This window comes from Lygodium microphyllum, chromosome 18 (assembly GCF_053477565.2).
Source record: "Lygodium microphyllum isolate KBCC chromosome 18, Lygodium_microphyllum_v1.1.10, whole genome shotgun sequence".
In the NCBI taxonomy this organism is placed as follows: domain Eukaryota; kingdom Viridiplantae; phylum Streptophyta; class Polypodiopsida; order Schizaeales; family Lygodiaceae; genus Lygodium; species Lygodium microphyllum.
The window spans coordinates 49,544,777-49,567,001 of NC_141152.1; the positions used below are offsets into that span (position 1 = coordinate 49,544,777).

General features: G+C 40.9%; 1 protein-coding gene across 5 annotated transcripts; it reads left to right on the forward strand.

The window, feature by feature from the left end:
• The first annotated feature begins 1,151 nt into the window (after positions 1-1,151).
• LOC148020864 (RNA methyltransferase family protein) lies at positions 1,152-16,267 on the forward strand. 5 transcript variants are annotated; one of them, XM_087698654.1, is made up of 4 exons: positions 1,169-2,189; positions 14,964-15,209; positions 15,571-15,706; positions 15,916-16,267. In XM_087698654.1, the coding sequence occupies exons 1-3, from the start codon at positions 1,344-1,346 to the stop codon at positions 15,700-15,702; spliced, it is 1,224 nt and encodes a 407-aa protein (XP_087554780.1). In that variant the 5' UTR covers positions 1,169-1,343; the 3' UTR covers positions 15,703-15,706; positions 15,916-16,267. The 5 variants fall into 5 exon arrangements, 3 of the variants coding, with proteins under 3 accessions (XP_087554782.1, XP_087554781.1, XP_087554780.1); XR_015694641.1 differs by lacking the exon at positions 15,916-16,267 and having other exon boundaries at positions 1,152-2,176; positions 15,001-15,209; XR_015694642.1 differs by lacking the exon at positions 14,964-15,209 and having other exon boundaries at positions 1,158-2,176.
• The last annotated feature ends 5,958 nt before the right edge of the window (positions 16,268-22,225 follow it).

Genomic DNA, 22,225 nt, shown 5'->3' on the forward strand with positions numbered 1-22,225 from the left:
TTAATCCTCCTTTGCATGTTTTCTACAAAGTTTTTGAAGGATGTAACAAACATTTGCAATAATCAAAATTGAGTTTCATGTATATAAAGATGAAAAACTATTGAGTGCAGGATTGATCCATTAATACCTTTAGTTTTGAGTGTAGAATTGATCCGTTAATACATTCTCAGTTATTGCAATTGTAATTGTTAAGAAAGTTAAAAGTTTGAACTACAAAGTTAAAATTGAGTTGTGCATCAATCAAATTCGAAAATAAAATAATTGATTACTATCAAAGTGGGATCTAGCTTCTACACATCAAAATTGAATTCAAAAATTTAGATCATAGTGCAAATATTACATTAGTTGAAGAATTATGTAGACTTATTACCAATAGGCAACATATAGCCCATGATCCCTACTAAAACTTTAGTTTAATTGAAGAAATATGTAGATTGTCTACGAAAGTTTCACACACACACACACACACACACACACACACACACACACACACGCACGCACGCACGCACGCACGCACGCACGCACGCACGCACGCACTTGTAGGTGAAAATCGAAGATCACAAAAAAGCCAACTCTCATGTTGATGTCATTTTGAACAAGTACAGATATATAGCCTTCATGAATTCCAAAGGTGGTCTTAATGATGTTGTTGTAGAGTTAAGAAGTTAAAGTGCCAATAAGCACAAGATGTGGTGCCAAAACTCCATATCCAAAAGCCTTTTGATTTGGGTTGGCCAAATGAGGGAATGATGTTAAAGTTGGCTCTAACATGGCAAGAAACACCATCCACATTGTGTGTGAACCAATAACTCTATGTTTTAAAGTTTGATTGGCCATGTTAGTCCCTCGGGTCTGAATCGATGTGTTAAGAGCTAGGTCACACCAACCCTTACAATGTGAACAAAACCCGGAGATGCCACTCCACTTCCTCAAGGTCGCACTATGGAGAAGGGAACGATAAATTTTGTGCATTAAAGTTTGGCAAAGGTACAAACTTCCTTGCGATTGGCGAGCGCGTCCTAGATGATTGCACCAGTAGAGGCGATCAATTAATAGGAGTCATTTTTTGCAAGGTTTAGTGGGGTTTGCACAATGCTATGTTAAATCCACTCATTCTTATCCCTTAGGGTACGACGTTGCATGTGTGGGGAGGGGGGTTATCTTCCCCCCATTAGAGCCGGGTAAGATTAAAAGATCCCGTCTTTAGCAGAATTCTGGTGCAGTCTCCAGGACTTGTACGAGTCCATGTGTGTCATGGTTCCAACCATTCTACGTGTCCATCGTCGAACACAGGAGCACATTCTTCAACTTCCTTCAATGAACGGAACTCACAGCGGCGAGCCATGGTCTTTGGGAGGTCTCTGTCTCTTCCTGCAGCCTTCAGCCACCTCTCCCTGCTGTCCAGGTCCCATTTCCTCTCGTGCACAACCCTCGCCTTCTTCAGCAGTTGCAAAGAGGGATACCGCCATTGCCTTTCACACGGTTCCAAACCAGCGTTCTGCAGCATTGCCGGAGCCATAAAGAGGAATACGGTCGTGCCTGCCGATCTCACCCCTCTCTTCGAGAAGCCGGTGTCCTATCAAGCCACAGTTTGTGAATTGCTGCACTGGAGAAGATGGGCTCAAGATATGGCTTCATCTGTTGGGAGCCAGTATCGTGATGCCGATGGAGGCCCCGATGCAGATGAGTTGCTTCGGGAGCTCGAGTGGTTGCTCGAAGACGCCGTAAAGGGTTGCGTTTCTCCCACAAACAGAGCAGCATTATGGGACTGGAAGAACATCAAAAGCAATGCCGACACATCCTCAACCTCTAGTTTCTCTGCAAATCAAGTCCTCTTGAGAGCTCCCTTAGAAGAGCTCTCCTCACTCTGGGCACAGAGGGTGAAGCTCAGGAGGCCATTCCAATATGTGGTGGGGTGTGCACATTGGCGAGATTACGTGCTTTGTGTGAGAGAGGGGGTGCTTATTCCAAGGCCAGAGACAGAGCAAATGATAGACCTTGCAGAAGAGGCAATGAAAGCAAGTCCCACCCTTCGCAAGGGCATATGGGCCGATTTAGGGACCGGAAGTGGAGCTATTGCAATAGGACTTGCCTGCCTGTTGGACCCTGCAGGTTTGGTTGTAGCTGTGGATATCAGTGAAGATGCAGTGTACATTTCACAACACAATGTTCAGAGGTACGGTCTACAGGTAATTATTTGGCTTGCCACGATGGTGTTTTGTTTGGTATTCATATCATTGGGAGTCAGATTTGGAATGGAGCATCATAAATTAATGTGTCAAGCTATTGATCTTAGAAAATAGGATAGTCAGGATTTTTTGGAATTATCTTTTAGGGATGTGTTATGTATCTTTTAGACATGTGTAACAATTTAAAGAATTCTGGATAACTAGCGATCTTTGGCAATGCATAACTAGTTATGAGGTCAGTCACAAAGAAATTGTGGGAATACCTAATTAGTCAGAGAAGTTTTGGGAACCTTTGTGAACACATACTACAGAGTACATGCCACATAAATTGTTTATTTCCATGTCATGTTTATCTAGACACATGAAAATGGTTAGCAAAACATTCAATTACATGGAGCAAAAGTGGTTTCTTAAAAAAACAGAAAAATCAGAAAGTCTGTGTACTTCAACATAGAGCATGTGGCAGTACGTGTAGAATTACTGAACTTAATTGCTCCTAAGGTACACAGACGTTCACAACCTTGTGCTCACCAACTTCCACTGATGGCAAGCTTGTATCATTTCCGATGTTGCACACAGGTCTTATTAGAGAAGCAGGTAACTTGTGCAAATGGATATTCTCTCTTGAGTCTAGGCTAACTACTGCTGAAGTTGGTGAATCTCTCATAGAATTAACACCATGTGTGTCGTAGGATGAAAGTGCTGGCTGATAAGCCTAGGATTAGGTTAACATTCAGAGCTGGAAGGAATGCAGGATAGGCACTTGGCTTGAGGAAGTCGGGGACATAAGAAACACAGCCCTTCTGGGACTGACCTGATTGAAAATGCAAGGGTTGCAGGGTTGCAGGGATGCAAACGTTGCATCATGAGTGGCAGGGGTGTATACTGCTGAAACACTGGAAACGCAAATGGTGCAGACTTATAGACACTGCATTGTAACTCTGAGGGATATGGACTGCTGAAAAACAGCCATTTGAGTCTACCAATGTGGGAATGCTAGCAAAAATTGCTGCATGCCTGTCGCTGTCCTGTCCATTTCTGTAGTGACTTGCTCTCCAGCATGCATGTGAAAAGGGGGAGGTGTTTTGGGGAGGGGTCGTGCGATATGAATGTCAGAGTATGTTTGATGTTTAAAACACTTTTCTCCACCTAGTAGATATAATTAATTTTTAAGAGGTGCATGAAACTAGCCTTCCTCCTCGGAGAGGGTAGTAATAACTCGAGTGATAAAAAATTATAGCATGTAAAGAAATGCATACTTCATCACTTTAATCTATGGACAGCCTCTTGGCCCAAAACTGGTGCTCCTCACGATATTTCTTTATGTGTAATTGCAAATGGATGTAGTACAATTGAGATTCTCTAATCTCCTGGGCTAATCCAAGTGCCTTTTGCGGTCATAAATGACCAGCAAGCCTTCGATCCAATTTGCCCCTTGGTTTGCTTGGGGTTTGGCCTTAACCTGGCTCCTTGAGAAACAAATTTAGCTCCAAATTCAATATTGGTTGGTTGTTCTCTTGAATCTCCTTGAAATCCTTTAATTTTAGCTATTGGAATTCAAGTACCAGGTCCTTAATTTTGAGTGCGTTCCTTGAGGTGGCTGTCAAACCTTAATTTCTATTGTAAATTAGGGTTTCAGCAACGATTTTTGCAATTGCCCTTCACCCCAAGCTGGAAATCGCTAAGAACTGTTGAGGGATTATTAGTAGATGAGAAAGGAAGCTGAAAAGAGAGAAAATTCTGATTTCTATGGTGAGAAAGTACTTCAACCGGTTGTTGTTGACTGTAAAACAACAATAAATGCTGGCACCGAGCAGCTTGAAGGCTCCAGATGGCTGTCTTGGCCGATCTCACTTGCTATTGCCCTTTGTTGAGATTTTGTCGCTTGCTTATAGAGCTCTCATTGATGGCTGGCAATGGCTAGGAATAGCTGGCAACTAAAGCAACAACACTCTCTTTTCTCTGTTCAGCCTCCATAAGCCTCTGAATGGCACCCAATTTGCATTGATCTCACCTGTTGTTGCCCTTTGTCGAGATTCTGTCGTGTTCATGTAGAGCTCTTGCTAATGGCTGAAAATGGTTGGGAACAGTTGGTAACTAAAGTAACAACACTCTCTTTTCTCTCTTCAATCTCCACAAGTTTCTGAATGGCACCTAGTTTGCATGGGAAGTTTTGCCAAGTGGTAGCCTTCTAATCCAATTTTCGAGCATTATCCAGCTCATTAAATAAAATCTCAGAATATTAATTTCGAAAATTAATTTAATAATTATTTCTTGCTTCATAAAAATAATTTCACCAACCAATAATAAAATTGGATGAGCCAATTTATCTCCCAAGTGTCTGTAGACAGTTATTAGTCCCTAGACCGGCATTAATTAAATAATTAATGCTTAGTCTTTAATGTCATCCATTGACATTAATGGCCAATAAATTGGTCTAGGCTAAAATTTAACATGGGGTACCACCTAGTACCTATTAGCCATAACTTATTACAACTTTTGCATTTGGCACCGATAATTGATATCTTGAGATCCTAGGTCCCACATTGTGAAATAACTAATCTACACCTCATTTGTGCAAATCACAGTTGCACATTTGATTAAATCTCTAATCAAATGATAAGCAAGGCATTGAATTTTCACGTCCTCATGATAGAATTCTCCTTGAAATCCTTGTAATCGTCCTCGATTGCATTGCAATGTGCCAAAGCAAAACATATTGCACATGAATTATTCAAAAGGTATCATAGTAGTGAAAACAACATTGGCCATTATTGCTTAACCATGCTAATGCCAAACACTTGCTGAAATTTTCCAATCAGCAAAATAAAATGCAAGACTCATGAAGAATCCAAAATTGCTATCAAAAACCTGTAAAATGCATTTCTCCATAGCATATCTTAAATGTTCTAGCCAAACAACCATATCAAAGCTGAAACTAAGTATAAACCATGGCTGAACTTGCAATGACATTTATTAAACACATTGTTGTACACAAAACTAGCCAAATACCACTAATGATTGATGATCAACCATTGAAAACCAGCAATTGATTATCAATCTTTGCAAATTTATAGAATCAGAGTTGTAGCAAAAGCATACCAATTCGCATACCAAATTGTAGTGACTAGTACATTGAATAGTGACCTCATGGTAGACATATTGTCAATACAGTACCTTGGATGCACGTTGAACATCTGAGATCCACTACACACGAGAGTTGTCCATCATTGGAGAAGTGGAAGTACTACCTTCCCCTTAAGCATCAAGCAATGCCTTAGACCCCTACTCTACTAAACTTGATTGAGCCCGATTCAAAGTTGGTTCTAACTGAAAAGCCTCGAGATAAAGGTGTAACAATTGAGGATGATCTGCCAAGTCATCCTCTTCCGTCCACTTAGCATTATGGGTGAATAATTCTGAAACTTCTTGAAACTAGCCTTCCTTCTCGGAGGGAATGGTAATTCCTTGATTAAACACTTAATTATAGCAATTAGTAAATAAACATAAATTGAAATGTACACTTTACCTTAATAATCTTGGACATTGGACACCGTGTTGGCCCCAAAATTGGTGCCCCTTCCAGTATTTCTTTAACTTCAATTGCTAATGGATTGATTACAAGTTGAGATTCCACAATCTCCTTGACTAATCCAAAAGCCCTTTGCTGGACCAACAATCAACAAACAAATTGGGCAATTTGCCCCTTGATTTCACCCAAGACTTGCTGTAATTGGACCCTAATTGGCCACACGCTGTCCCAAATTCACAATGGATGGCTAGGCATCTGAAATCCTTGTCAATTCACAAATTTCAGGTGCTGATTTCAGTGTATGATGCCTTCTCCTATCGGCATGGGTCCTGAGGTGGTTGCTAAACCCTAATTTCTATAGAAATCTAGGGTTATTAGTAGAAGTACCTTTGTTGTCCACCAAATTTGATTGAGATCTCTTGCGAATTGATAAGAGAAGCTGAGAGAAACCTAGAGAAGAGAGAAATTTTTGATTTCCATGTGGGAAATGGCTGAAATTGACTGCTGCCTGCTTTGATCAGCCGAGATTGCTGTTGCCTACTGCTAGGGAAAGTGTCCAGCTGCTATCACCTGCATTAAATGCTGTCGCCTGCATCTGTAGGCACCATAAATGCTGTTCCATATATCACCAGGGTCTCTTGCAGCAGTTGGCAGCCTCTCAAATGTCTCCACAGCAGCAAATTCTGATCAACAGCCTTCTCTCTCTTTCCCACTAGCTGAAAACTCAATGAATGGTTGAGACTTAACCCCCAAAAACGTTTTTTTAGTTTGCATGGGCATTTTTGCCAAGTAGCAGCCTTCTAAACCCATTTTTTAGCATTATCTAGCTATTAAATTAATTCTTCAAATTAAATAATTTTGAAATTTCAGCCCTTATGACCTTGCCCATAATTATGTTGGGAATAAAGGCCCTCGTGCCTTTTAATGTGCTCGGGTGTGAACACACCCTTAGCTGTTGTACTTACACATATATATCTATCTAAAAACCTAAAGTGGTACACTCGTCATTGTACCCACAAATCGTGCACACTCTCTATACTTTGCTCTCTCTCACTCTCTCTGTCTCTCTGCATGCAAGGAACACCGACTGTCTCGATCTTCGTGCCTCCCCGTCTCTACAAATTGGTATTAGAGCTGCGGTTGAGGCTCGTACTTCTTGGAGTTCGAGCAGGAGTTGTCACAGGCGAGCAGGTTGTGAGGTCGTTTTCTGACTTGACAAGCAGGCGCGAGGCAGTCAGTCATCATGCAGTTGATGTGTTGCCAGTCGGACAGGTGATTGGCAGGAGCTGTAGGCGTGAATCAGGAGGCACTTGTTTCTGCAACAGGATTGGAGGTGAGCTGATGGACGGCACGTGCAAGGCATTTGACATGTGCAAGAAGTGTGATGGGGCTATCTACAAGCGTGACGAGGTAGTCGGCTGCAATTGACGAGACGGTGGCGCTGACGAATCACCAGGCGGCGACCACGGACCGTCGACACGTGATGGGACAGTAGGTACCAGGCGCGGCAACCTGCACAGTGGGTCAACGGACCCGTCGTTCAACATTTTCTTTTTTCCAAAATTCCTTCTTCTTGAAGTTCCCGTACCGAGGGTTCACGCGTGGAGGCACAACTTCAGATTTTCGTGCAATCCAAGCCCGAAAATTTGGGGCTTTTCTCGGATTTGGGGATGGTGATGTAGGACAAGACAATTTGTCTCAAAAATTGTAGGAATTTGTGACATTTTGCCTCCGACATTTGGGGTTTTTTCATGTACATGCACAAATTGGGCTGAAATTTACCAAATTTCTGGACATTGATGCACATTGGACCCTGTGCAATTTGGGGCTTTTGCAGTTCGGGCAAAGTTTGTGCACCATTTGGTCATTTTATGTACATGTAGGTTCAATTCCATGTAATTTGGACATCCAACACTTGGAAAATTTGGGGGTTTTGCTGAAATTGCTCTATTTTGACAAAATTGGCCTGTTCTATGCATGACAGAGAAAATGCAGATGTGTGGTTGATGCTTTGAGCACAAAAATTTTGAGGCTTTTGACCGTGTGTCAAATTTTATGCCCGTGGATACATGTACAACAGAAATTGCAGCTAAAATTCGGGATTTCTCATGTAATGTGATGTATATGCCCTTGGACCAGCTGTAACTAGTTGTGGAATGCTATAGTACATGGTTTGGTGCTTCTGAAAATTTATTTACAGATCTGAAATCTTTGCTTCTACGTGGTTATTTATTGTTGGTTGGTACTTGTTTGTACCTTGGTTACCTGGGTGACAGTTTGGGCTTGCATTTGCTGATTTTTTGGTCACATTTGGGTTGAAAATCATGGTTGGCAGTAGTGACAGCAGTAATCTCATTCACATAAAGAAGCTTGAAGGAGCACATAACTTTGCAGTTTGGCAAAAACAGTGCTACAATATCCTGTTGCAAAAGAAGCAGACAAAGCCGGATTAAAACCAAAGGGGCAAAGCCCACGGACATGGAATAGGAAGATTGGGATGAGTTAAATGAGCTTGCATGCTCAACCATCAAGCTATCGATTTTTGATGCCTTGTTGTTTAACATTGAAGGTTTGGATTCTGTATATGCCATATGGACTAGATTGGAAGAATTGTATGCACAGAAGAGTGCTGCAAGAAAAGTTTATTGGCTGAAAAAGCTTATGGATTTACGTAGGAAGGAGGGTACAGCAATGTCTACTCACTTGAGTGAGTTTAATTCTAATTTCAGCCAGCTGGTTGCCTTGAAGTTCTTGATTGATGAAGAATTCAGGGCTACGTTTTTGCTTTGCACTTTTCCAGAGAGTTGGGATACATTCAGAATTGCTATGAGCAATTCCAATGCGATTCTTTTGTATGCTGATGTAGAGAGTGCTCTACTCATGGAAGAAATGAATCGACAGAACAATGCATCCAGTAAGTTTTCTAGTGCTTTGCATACTAGGGATAGATTACAACAAAAAGGTAAATTTGATAGCAAGGGATGTAGTAAATCACGTGGCAAAGATGTTGAATGCCATCATTGTAGCAAGAAGAGTCACTTTAAACATGATTGCTACAAATGGAAGAAAGAGAAAGGAAAGGGCAAGAAGACAGATGATAGCAAGGAAGAGAAGAAAGAAGGTCAACCCAAGAAGAGCAGTGTCAAAATTGAAGAGGTGAATGTAGTCACTCATGACAGTGAGGACAGTGGGAATGATGTACTTTTGGTCTCTTCACACTTTGGTGCATATGTTTTACTTGCAAGTACAGATGAGGACATGCATACCTAGATTCTCGATTCAGGTGCTTTCTTCAATGTCACCCCTCATCGAGACTGGTCCTCTGCCTATAGAGGGGATCGACATGGTGTTGTCCATCTTGGGGACAACTATGCATGTGACATTGGAGGTATTGGCAGTGTGCAGTTGCAATTTCAGCATGGCTTTGTTTTCACACTTCAGCATATCCGGCATGTACCTCAGTTCAAGAAGAGCTTGATTAGCACAGGGCAGCTAGATGATGATGGTTTTCATACCACCTTTGGTGATGGAAAATGGAAGATCTGTAAGGGATCTAGAGTGATTGCTAGAGGTTGTAAAAGTGATACCTTGTATCCTCTCCATGTATCTAGTGTGATGTTGTTGCTGTGACCTAGCAGCCAAGCATTTCTTTGTGGCATGGCCGGTTGGGACACATGAGTCAAATAGGAATGAAAGTGCTTTCTCGTTTGGGTTACTTGCCTTGTCTTCGTTATGCTGATTTTGAGCATTGTGATCATTGTATTTATAGTAAACATGCACAGACGTCTCATAAAAAATCTATTTCGTTGAAAACTTCTCCTCTAGAGTTAGTACATTCAGATGTATGTCAGGTGCCAAGATTATCTTTAGGGGGAAAGAAATATTTTGTCACCTTTGTCGATGATGCTACACGAAAGGTATGGGTTTATTCTATTCGTAGCAAGGATGAAGTACTTGACAAGTTTAAAAAATTCTTGACATTGGTTGAAAATCAAACTGATAAGATACTTAAGTGTCTTTGCTTTGATAATGGTGGGGAATATGTGTCCAAGGCCTTTCAGGCATTTTGTGACAGCAAAGGGATAAAGAGGAAATGTGTATGATTTCCACTTAGGCTTTAAAACTATACATTTGCAAGGTTACTAATATGTACGGAATACATGGAATGTACATTTGAATGTGATGCATATTTACAAGGCATGTATGGGATATATGGATGGCATGCAATGTATATTTGCAGGTGATACAAGAGAAGTACAATTGTATAAGTTACATGCGGTTTGTAGTTGATGTATGCTTTACATGACTATGATATGGTACATCATTGTAACAAGGCATTGTGTATGCTTGGCCTTTGCACCTCTTTGCTTTGGTGGTTAGAGTAGTGTTGGGATTTGGCATGTGGATGGACCCATATGGTTCTGACAGTAATAATGAGTTGTGTGTGAATCGTAACTGGTTCAAGTAATTAGAATTTTAGACATGCAAAGGGCACGAGCTGTTAGCAGATTAGTCAACTCATGGTTGAGTCTGGACTTGTGGTTCAACAGGCTGGGCATAGAGACATTTTAGGCATTTTATTTGCCATTGTTTATTGTGGATTGACATTATTTGCAACCAGTTGGCCAGCATTTGATGCTGGCCGACCAGTCATATTTTAGGCATTAATTTGTCCTATATATTGTTTGGCTCCCTCCTCCACCATCTCATTCATCACTTGATAGTTTTTGGGGAGAGGGAGCAGGTGCCAGTGCCTCCACAGCCAGTGACTCACATTGTATGTGTACTGTCTCATGTCTTGGTATATGGATTCCATTTCCCGAGCATACATCTGAGTTCTCATTTGTATTGTGTTCTCTCTTTCTTTTCTTTTGCCTTGTGTTCAATAGTTTATTCCAGCAAATGTTTATGCTTCCATTGCTGCACCACTTCTGACACGAGCATGGTTAAGCAATAGGCGCACATGATATTTGATTATGATGTTGGCGTGTATGTCCATAGTGACAATGGATACTTTTGACAAATTGTAGTGCAATTGAGGGCGAGTGCAAGGATTTCTAGGGGAAGGTTTGTCACAAGGATGTAAAATTTTGATGCTTTGCTTAGCATTCGATTAAGTGTTAATTAAATGTGTAAATGTGAGGTGTACATGTGATGTGCAAGTTAGTTATTTCACGGCGACGGGCCAAGGATCGTGAGATGTTAGTGGATATCAAAGGCAAAAGCTGTAATAAGTTGTACTTGACAGGTACTAGGTGGTATTTGGTGACAAATTTTGGTGTAGATAAATTTATTAGTCATTAATGTTAGTGGTGACATTAAACCAAGCGTTAATTCAATTAATGCTAGTTCAACAGATAATGAATGCTTAGGAATACTTGGATGACAAATTGACTTAGCCAATTTAATTGTTAGTTAGTATAGCCAAATTTGATATAATTCTTGACAAATAGTTAATTTTGAAAATTAATCTAATTGGCTGAAAATTACTGAAAAATGCATTTACAAGGTTGTTACTTGGCAAAACTTGCCTATGCAAGTGAGGGAAGGGCTATTAGAGGATGTTGGAGTCCCATTTCAACATGGTGGAGATTAGGAGAGGAGGAGAGAGAGTTGTTGCTGCAAATTTCCAACCATTGGTGATCAGCGTAACCGTTGGAGGTTGTCAAAGAGTTGCTTGCATGTAAATGCCCCAACCAACGTAGCATGCTTGACAATTATAATATTCATTTTTTTTTCAATTTAATATTTCAACAAATGTAGAGAACAAATACTTAAAGTTGAATAGGACAATTTACAACCATGGAAATGTAAAGGTAATGGAGATAAGATGGAGGGTTGAAGATATTCCTCTTTCCTCTTCCCCCCCTCTAGGAATTTATTTTCGCTCAACCCAAGTCCTGTAGTCAGTTACAATCAACAAAAGAGTGAGGAGGAGTAATTTTTACTCTCACAAGATTTATGCATTACTTACTATGCAATAAAAACAAGAGATTTTTTTTAAAGATGTGAGTAGAAAGAGGGAAAATCAAGCTTTCTTCATCGTTGATTAGCTGTTAAAATCTTCAATAAAATAGCCCTTTGCATTAAAATCCAACCTATAGCCCTTGCTTTACCATCTCACCAATAGATACCAAATTCTTAATGATGGATGGTATATGTAATACATTTAACAAACACTTTGTTTGACCATCATGCAAGGACAAGGGAACTTTTCCAATGAGTGAAATTCGATGGCATGAATCATCACTTGTCTCTATATAACTTAGACTTTGTAAATCATACATCTCTTCAAACCATTCAATATGGCCAGTCATATGATAAGATGCACTCGAATCAACATACAATACATCATTGGTTGTCTCCTTTCTTGTTACAACATTTATCATATGCTACATTACAAATATGCACTCGTTTTTATCACCATTTTGTCGTGATTCAATCTTCAAAACTAGCCTCTATCAGTGGTAGCTTTGATACCGCACGAATTGTGTGGTGGGGGACTTTACTTGAACTGCTACGTAGAATACATGCAATACATGCAAGGAGAAGTTGAGTCAAGAATACAAAAAGAGAGATGGGAGCCAAAACGTTTTCTTGTTGATTTCTTTTTCTTCTTTCTCACACAATACTATATATACAAAATATAGATCATGTACAACATAGAGGAAAGTGGGCTATGTTGGGTGTAAAGTCCCTTTGTGTGTATAAACTTACGGGTGTGAACCCCGTTGATTTGCACCCTAATATATAAATACATTTTATTCTTTGTGTACCGTCACTCAACTAATATGCTCACCTTGGGATTCTCTCACTCTCACTCTCACTCTCAGCACTACTCTTGCTCATTTTTGTATCTCACTTCATTTTTGTATCTCACTCAACAGGCACGGAGACTAGCTGCAACGGTAGGTGATAGGTCGAGTGTAATGGCAAGCAATAGGACAGGTCACGTGCGACATGCCAGCGACGACATGATTGAACAAGCACATCTGTAGGTCAACGGGTGCCACTTTGACAGCTCTTTGTCGTCACATTTTTTTAAAATAAAATTAATTCCTGTAGTCTATTCCCCTTCTCACTAACAGGGATTCACACGCATTAGCACAGCTCCCAGATTTGTGCATTTTTATGTTGGAAAATTTGGGGTTTTTTCCATATTTGATGCTGTTTTGCTTAGTTGAGCCAAATTTAATAGCATTGGTGCACATTAGCACCCGAGAAATTTGGGACTTTTGCAAACTAGTGATGAGTCAGTGGTTATGTGAGGTTCATAATAGCCATTGACGTGCTAAGTGTAGATGTGTGAACCCATGTAACTAGGCAGTCCATCATCAATATTTGCACGTACTAAGCTTGCTATCTCAACAAAATTTGAATTGGCCTTGCCACCCATTCAAGTGTGAATGCGTTGGAGGTTGGATACCACTTTGCCTCTACTAAGGGGGTTTACTTATAGCATGTGTGAAATATCCTCCTAGGATCCAACGTGCACATGAGACACGACACAAGCTATATCCACCAATCTATATATGGGGATTAGACCCCCCTAGCCATAGAGCCATATGGGCTCACAATTGAGCCTAGGAGGTAGTTGCACTTTGGATCATGACCACGTTTGAAGAGTTGGTGTCCCGTACAACCAGGCCACACCATCCCGGTGCATGAATACATTGGTCTACATGCCAAGAGTCAAAGAGTGGTTATCACACAATGATGTGTACAATAGGGCCTTGAGTCCTATAAATAGAACTTAGCTACCACAACCTTGAAGTGCCCTTAGTGCATTCACACTAAGTCACTTCATGAATCATGACCATTGTGAGGAATGCTACTAACGTCTATCCGGATGTCGAAGGATGTATGTAACAAGGTGAGGTGAAGGTTTGAGTAGGGGGTTTTTCAGGCTTGGTGCCCTTGGTCTTAGAGGAACACTCAGCATTGAAATGGCTGGCCTTTTGGCAATGTCGTCAACACTGGTTCTCGGATACATTTTGCCAAACCATCCCATTCAAGGCTTGACTAGGAATTTCTTTGTTCTTCACAAGTCTTTTTGATTGAGGGTTGTTCTTGCCTTTCTCGTGGTTCCTATTTTGGGGGAGAAAAGAAGAACCCCTCTAAAGATGGCAGAGGGAATTTCCTTTGAACTTGATCAAATAGTTGCGCCAAACGCAGTAAGTGGCACTCAAACTCATAAGAATTTGGCAATTGAGATTGTGAAATAACTTGTCACATGAATTTGAAATACTTTGGTGGCATGCTATTCAGCTATTCAGGGACAAAGCAACTTAGTCATCATCAGACTCTGGAGGTCTGGATTCTGGTGGTTGCAAACTTGACAAGTAATCACTGATATTTGGCCATTTTTACCTTTTAAGTTATCTTGGTCAGAAATCTTGAACTCTTGGAGCTCATGGTCTAGGTCGATTTGGGAGTTCTATCAGGAGGCACATAGTAGTTAGTCAAGTGGGTCCATTGGGTAGATGCAATGTCAAAGTGCTGTCATTGAGAGTGAAATTCAGGTAATAGACCTTGCATAAGCTCGCCTATAGCCGTAACCTTTCTGCCTTTCCAAGAGTGGACAACCTCAAGGATCATAACAGCACTAATGGGGGCAGGTTCTCTTTGTCTTCTGTTATGAGTAAAGGGGTATGTGTCATGTGCTGTATCTGTTTTGCACATTATGTGGTGACCAATTTGCTCCAGTCAAGTCTTGTCCAGCGGCTCGCATCTTTCTACAGTTTCATGGCCCACAATGCAGCAGTATTTGAAGCTTAATGGTCCTATATTTGCAAGAATTTGTAGAGGTCCACTTGAGGTAAGAATCATATCCTCTTTTGTTATCTTGATGATGGGGCTGATTATGCATTGGGTTGACAAGGAATGTATTTATTTATTGAAATCAGGTTTGAAACTTAGTGGTTCTATAGGTGGAGGATCAGATCCTCTTTCATTATCTTGATGGTGGGGCTAATGATGCATTTGGTTGACAAGGAATGCATTTATTTATTGATTCTGGATTGAACATTATCATTTCTGGCTAGGATTTAGCAACTATTTCTTTGGTACCTTTCTTCAGTAGAAGCAGTTGGGGTGAAAAGATGGTGTTTTCGAGTTGGTTGGTTAGTATTACTGGCTGTGTGTGCATGCATGCATCTGTGTGTGTGTGTGTGGAGAGAGAGAGAGAGAGAGAGAGAGAGAGAGAGAGAGAGAGAGAGAGAGAGAGAGCTTATGAATGACAGGACAAAGTGGAAATTTTATGTGGATCATGGTTTTCAGTCCTAGAGGACAAGAAAAGAAAGTTGGCAGGAATCGCAAGCAATCCTCCATACATACCCTCCCATCAAGTCAATTCTCTACAAGCAGAGGTAGGAAGGTATGAACCAAGAAAAGCACTTGACGGTGGGCAGCAGGGGATAGATGATTTAATCAAAATCTGTGAGGGAGCTTCATGGAGTCTTTGTAGTGATGGGCACCTGATTCTTGAGGTTCTTTCTCTGCTCTCTTGTGCACTGTTACAAATGCATATCCACACACACACTCACACACACACACACTCTCTCTCTCTCATGCATATCCACACACATTTTCCAATGTATACCTTTTTGCACAATGATGATCTTTTTTCTCATGTTTTGTTGCCTTGTGATCAGCATATTCGGGGTGTTCTGATCAGTTGTGGGTTTTCATATAGATTTATGAACACTTGAATGGTTGGTTTTTTGCATCGAGAAAGTTGATTTTGTCCTTATCTTCTGGTATTATTTTGAATTGCTTCCTGATGCATGTTGCAATGCATAGAACTGGTTCATTTAACTTTTGCAGTGACTATTTTAGTGATTAACACAGACAAATGGCGGAGAGCAAGCCAATATCATTGCAGAGTTTCTAAAGGGCCTGCCAGAAACACCTTTCTGTGATGTAAAGCTTGTCAAAGATTATACTGGAATCACAAGATTTGTTACCGCAGTGCATGTTTGATGTGGTACAAATATCCTCCCTAAGCCAAGCAGTTGTGACTATGTACTTGATATGTACAGTAAAGAATAGGGATTGATTTTGCAAGCTTATATAGTTAATGAGGAGCTTTGAGCTATGGCAAAGGCCGGAGGAAATTCAATCCACTTTAGTAAGTTTTCTTGTGGCATAAGGCACCTTCTGACAGAAGTAATTCTTGAACTTTTTTTTCTTCAGGCTGACTCAAATGGAAGGGAGCAGAGTTATCCATTGGAACCGGATGCTCTAATGTCATGGTGGAATTTAGTGAGGGAATCTGTAGGAGCATCTAAACGAGTACATGTTGATGAAGCCACTCTGAATGTGTGAATCTGCAATACGAAGATTTCGTGCAAATGAGTAGAATTCATCTTGCTACAGAGTCACGGGTATAAATTCTACTTTCGACACATTTTAGTGGATGTCAATCCCACATTTGTCAAAGGTTTAAATCAATGGGGACTTCTTTATAGAACATTTGACTATTACTTTGATTTGCATTGTGCTTTAAGGAAGCACTCAAGTTGAGGTGATGATGTCGATTTCTTGACATGTGTTCAATTGTCTTTTTTTTTGTTCTTGAGTGGAATGCTCTTTCTATTGACAGCTTTATGTGTAAAATGCTCTATATTGTGATTTTATCTCGGACATTGTTTTTCTTGCTTATTTTTCACACTAGACATAAATTAAATCATTTGAAGCTAACAGCTTGGTCCTTACATTTTGACTTGAAATTGTACAATCAATTCTTATGGCTTGTAATTGTACTTGTTTTGATATGGACCAAAAAAGCATGATGCATTCAAATAATTGGCAATGTGACTTTTATGGATGTTGCACATGTTAGCAAGTTCTAGATTTGTTAAAAGTAGATTGGATTTGCTTTTCGAAGTTGCATGGGTTTTGAATATATTGAATATTTGCTATCATGTGCCAACAAAGATGGCTTTTGAGCAAAAGAACATTAGATAGTCATACTGGTTGCTACTTGTCAAATGACAACAAAGGCATATGGAAATTAGATTAGGGGTTAATTGAAAGTTGTTTTAGGCACCTACGGAACCTTCCAAGGTTTTCATGATTGATACAATATTTGAATAGAGTTACGATGGTTTGAGTGGTCAACTTCATGCAAATTGGAGTGCAAATTTCGAAGGTCCTCGAAAGAAAGGCGGACCGTATGGAAGTCTTGAATCCTTTTTGTCTAGAAGTATTAACAGCCACTGTCAACCTTGTAGGTCAATATGGTCAAAGCTAGCAAGCTAAATGATATATATCAAGTCATATAAGATTATGAACCACCATAGAGACTCTTATATAGGTTGTTTTGTTATAGCTTTTTAGATCTCTCTCTCTCTCTCTCTCTCTCTCTCTCTCTCTACCTCTACCTCTACACACACACACACACACACACACACACACACACACACACACACACACATAGGTACGTACTTCTCTTTCATCACTCATTTACTTGAACAAAAGGTAGGGGTATAGATAGATAGATAGAGAGAGAGAGAGAGAGAGAGAGAGAGAGAGAGAGAGAGAGAGAGAGAGAGAGGTTTGTACCTCTCTTCCATCACTCATTTGTTTGAACAAAAGGTAGGGGTTTCGTCATGCCCATCACCTTGAGATTTAAGTGACAAGACGTATGCTAGTCATTTCTTTAGATGTGTCCAAGTGGGACATTTTATCTATCTTCATGAAGAGATTCAACACAATAGCATAAAGTGCTCATGAAAGATACTCCCTAGGAGCAAAAGATAACATGTTAAACATGGATAATGAGTGAAGAAATGAGCATGTTGATTTTCATGGTGCCTATGTTTAGATAGTTAGCCACTTTCACGTGAAGGGTTGGGATAAGGTTATGATGATGTGTTAGGGGAAGCACCTTGAATGGTAGTATTTAGAAATGCTCTTTAGGGTTCACATCTTGCATAACATGCTCTCTTTGGCTCCAAATATAGCAAAAAATTTTAATTAAAAGGGAAAAGGTTTTTATTTAAGACAATAACAAGGGGTTTTCAATCAAGATAGTATCCTGCATAGGGTCTTTTGGCAGGACAACTATGTTATTTTGTGTGCATTAGTCTAGACATGTGAAAGATTCTCAAGGTCAACTTGTGAAATGTAGAGGTGCTTTTTGTTCTTACCTAGATATATATCCTAATAGGGTTGGCTCTAGATGGTTGCCAAGTTGCAAATACTTATGATGGAAATGGAGAATTTTGAGGTAGGAAAATGAAAAGTTAAATGAATATGCTTGGAGACTTTCCTTGCAATTCTAACATTGACTTCATTTTGATGTTGAAATTTAAAGAGATTTTAGAGTACAAAGATTGCGATTCTAGAGTACAAAGATTTTAGACTTTCCTTGCGATTCTAACATTGACTTCATTTTGGAGTCTTTAAGGAATTTCCTTCCCAGATTAAGTAGCACAAGATGTGGCAAACTATCTTTGAAGGGAATTGGGATAGTTTTTGTATGCTTTAAATCATGCAATGAGTATTGGCAATTATGGGTTAATGACAAATGTCTTTCTTTGTCTTGTCCATGTTTGGGTTTGGACGACCTTCATATGGGTGAACTTTTGGTTCATGCCACGTCGCCTTATTTTGGATGGATGGCATGGAAAGCACTAAGTGTGGGATGCATTGGTAGCTTTATGCTTGAAACGTGATATATGGTCCTTGTTGCATCTTCAATTTTTGGTGGTATTTACCATTCTCAATGACTTCCTAATGCTTGGCCCCATTTGGATAGGATTTACATATGTCAACATGATTTTTTCTTATTAGACGATAGTAGTAGGAATGCTACATTAGATTTTGGAGGCCTTTAAAGATTGTGTGGGATGTCTGCCATTCAAATTACCATTATAGTTCAGTCTTGTTATCCTCTAACAAGATTGAATTTTTTATTATACATGGCAAGTGGTGCTTCACATTTTAACATTCAATAGTTTGTACATCCAAAGGGATTAAATGCTTGGAAAAATGCCAATTATTATGCTCATATTGATGGTGCACAATGGTCTCTCTTGTTCAAATTTGAGACTTGTTTGCAGTGATTGACATGTCTAGTGGTGTCTAAGTAAAATGAAAAATATAAGTTGTTAGTTTGCATGGATTTCTTGAGAGATAATACTTGTTAGCCACATGAATCTTTTACAAAATTGCATTAGAAATATGCACGAGAAAGTATTGTGTGCTTGCAAGGTTCTTAGGGTTTGGTGGTTATACAACAAGCAATTTTTGATATATGAATATATATTATTTATCTATCGCTTATATATATTAGTGCAATATTATATTTTCTTAGAATCAAGTCACACATGGGTAAGAAATTGAATTGCATGTAGACATTTCAAAGGGTGAAGTGGGATAATGGTTTTGTTACTTTTTCCTCATGGTGGTTGGAAAGGGTTCGAATTGGGATAGCTAGCCAAATGAACTATTTATGCTTATATGGAGGATCTCAAAGCTCCTCTCACCCTCATGTGTCAATAAGTGTGGAGTATTATTGTGATAAATTTTAAAATGAAGTTGGCCTTGCTTTTTGTTTGTTGCGCAAAGTGTTGGTAGCATTGATGGAGTTAAAGAAGTGGGAGCTATACTATATGGTTTTGGCAAGCAAGTTAGAGAAAACACATATTGCATTGATTAATCCATCACATTACAAATCTATGAAGGTCTAGAATGTTTGCATGATAGCCTTGATGTTAACCCCAAGTCGAGATGGCGGAAAAATGAAGGAAAATGCAAAAGGAAGATGGAAAAAGAGCAAGGACACGCAGGCGGCCTCTAAAGATGAACCGGGGCAAAATCGCAACTTTAAATGAAAAGGCGCATCAAGAAACTCAGAAAACTCTTGTAAAAGAGTGCCAGGCTCCCTCCTGTGCCAATTGTACAATATTAGATGGGTGTAGGATAGAGGCATAAGGCTAGAGGAGGGAAATGGAAAAAGGACCTTGCCACAATGGCCGATCATGTAAAAAAGGGATGGGTGCCCATGGGATTTTAGGGTTTGTATGTATAAAGTTCAAAAAGTGAATAAGAGCTCATTCTTTTGGTGTGTGGCAACAAGAGTCTTCTTCTTCTTCTCTCCTTCTCATCTTCTTGCTTGTGTGTGCTCTTGAGAGAGGAAGTGTGAGAGTGTGAGGGAGTGAGTGTGTGAGAGTGAGGGATCAAGAGGGTGAAGCTCTTCACCATCTCCTCTTCTCTTCTTCTCTTCTCTTCTCTCTTCTTGCGTGCACGGCTATGGAGGATGGAGCTTGGAGGTGGAGGAGGCTTGAGGATGCTTTAGCTTGCATCTAGGATCGTGGAGCTACCGACGTGTAAGAGAGGAGGCAACTCATATCGGCATTAATGTAAGCTCACTACACTCGTAGGATCGACGGCGCGTTGGCTAGGTGAGAGATAGCCATTAGATCTCGCTTGAAACGCTTGAAATAATAAGCAGTCCGTGGGTCTTGGCGGTAGAGCGAAAGCTCCCACATTTTGGTTCCGTTGCGGGGACCAATGGATTCAAGCTTGAGCACTTGCGCGCCTCATATCGAGCATCGAAGTAAGGGATTCATCCCCGAAACGGAGCTTGAGATAGGTAGGAAGTTGGGTGTTTTGATCTTCAAAACAAGTAAGTATTTTGGGTTATTTTGTTTGTTTGATGATTGGGAAACATGGAGAAATCATTTCAGTGTTTTGCTTTTGATTCTTGCTGCATTTAGAGTAGGTTAGGATTAGAAAATCGCATCGGAGAAGGGTGGGGTTTACTGTTGCAAAACAGGGCAAAAATTGTGCAAAAAATGGCAAAAAGCTCGCTTGTGATACCTAAGATCGGCAAGTGAGTGATTGGGGGCACCAACACTATACTCGGGAAGGGGTATAAGAGCTAAGAGGCCAAGGGAGAGCTCATTTGTGATCATTTGAGAGAGAGAGAGAGAGAGAGAGAGAGAGAGAGAGAGAGAGAGAGAGAGAGAGAGAGAGAGAGAGAGAGAGAGAGAGAGAGAGAGCTATTGCCCGATTCAATCCGATCGCACCAATGACGAGCTCACCACTCTATCCAGGTATATGAATCCCTTCCCTTACCCCCTTAGGTAGGATTTGGAGGTTTGTACCTGATATGATTGAGTAAATCACAAGGAACGATTGAAATCAAACTCGCGTTGTCGACGTGCGTTGCGCTCGGCTCGTCCGAACTGTCGCTTCTGGGCCGAGTCCCAGAATCGGCCCTTGGCCCTATTTCGCTCGGCCCACTTGGCCCAAACCCTAATCGGCCCACTCGGCCCAAACCTACTCGGCCCGTCCGAGTCTACCATTCGGACCGTTGACCAATTCGACTCTCTGCCATGTGTCAAACTCGACCCTCGGCCCACTTCCCTCAACCCAATTGCCTCGGCCCAATTGCCTTGGCCCCCATTCGAGCGACCTTGTCCGAATTGACCACTCGGCCCGTCCGAGCCAATCTGTCCGAGTGACTTCGTCCGAGTCCGCCCCTTGGCCCGTCTAAGCCCACCCTGTCCAAGTCCCAAATTTGGCCCTCAACCCATGCGCCTCGGCCCGTCCGAGTGACCCACTCGGACCCTACAATTCGGACCAGTTGGGCCGAGTGTAGATTTTTATCAAATTTTCAGAAATTTGACCTGACCCGGCTAGAACTCAGCAGCGCAAACTATCGAAAGCCCTTAGGACGCTCAGAACTTGATTCTGGCACACAGAATAGGCAAAATCGTAGGGCGCAGCCGCTTAGCAGCTAGAGGTAGGGAGTTGGAAGACCCAGAGACCTAGACGAAAACCGCTGAGTTGTAAAGCCTGATTGGACAAAAAACGAACGAGGCAACATATTAGGGAAACCCTAAACCCTGCCAAGAAGGCCAAAAATTGACCAACAAGCCTATTGGGCCCGAAACAACGCGAGAGTGCGTAAGACACCTAGAAATTGGTTGTTGCACTCACCCTGAATTTCCGCACTTGAAGTACACTTAAGGAAACTGAACGCCTAATTGAGCATAAGTGCACAGAAAAAGACACACACATTGAGTGGCCATAAATTGAGGATTGTATTCAATAACTGAAGGAACTCACCCAGATAAACCACTCAAGGAACCCACCAGTAGGAGAGGACCCAAGACATAGACAAACCATCAACACGCAAAAGTAGGACCAAGCAAGGGGTGCCGACGAAGTGGATTTGACAAGTCTACTGAACCTAATCGATAGCTTGGTGGAGCATGAGAACTCGACAATGGCAGAAGAAAGTTCAGACCACAGATCTAACGAGGAATTCGACTTAGGAGTCTTTTCGGATGTTATTCAGCAGCAGCTGGTCAACAGTTACGACGCTCATGCCCGGTATGAGCACCGTGGCAGGACAACAGACGCTATCATCGCAGATCTAGAAGAGGAGAGAAAGCTTGCCCGCAAAGGCTGAATACAATAGGGATCAACAAGCTAGGAGCCAAAGACAAAGCATGGAGTTGCGAGAGGTGCAGGGGGTGCTGAACCT

Coding starts and splice junctions, on each gene's coding strand:
- LOC148020864 (XM_087698654.1), top strand. CDS start 1,344: ATGGTCTTTGGGAGGTCTCTGTCTCTTCCTGCAGCCTTCAGCCACCTC. Junction 2,190..14,963: donor TTCAGAGGTACGGTCTACAG/GTAATTATTTGG, acceptor TATGAATGACAG/GACAAAGTGGAAATTTTATG. Junction 15,210..15,570: donor ATGGGCACCTGATTCTTGAG/GTTCTTTCTCTG, acceptor TGATTAACACAG/ACAAATGGCGGAGAGCAAGC.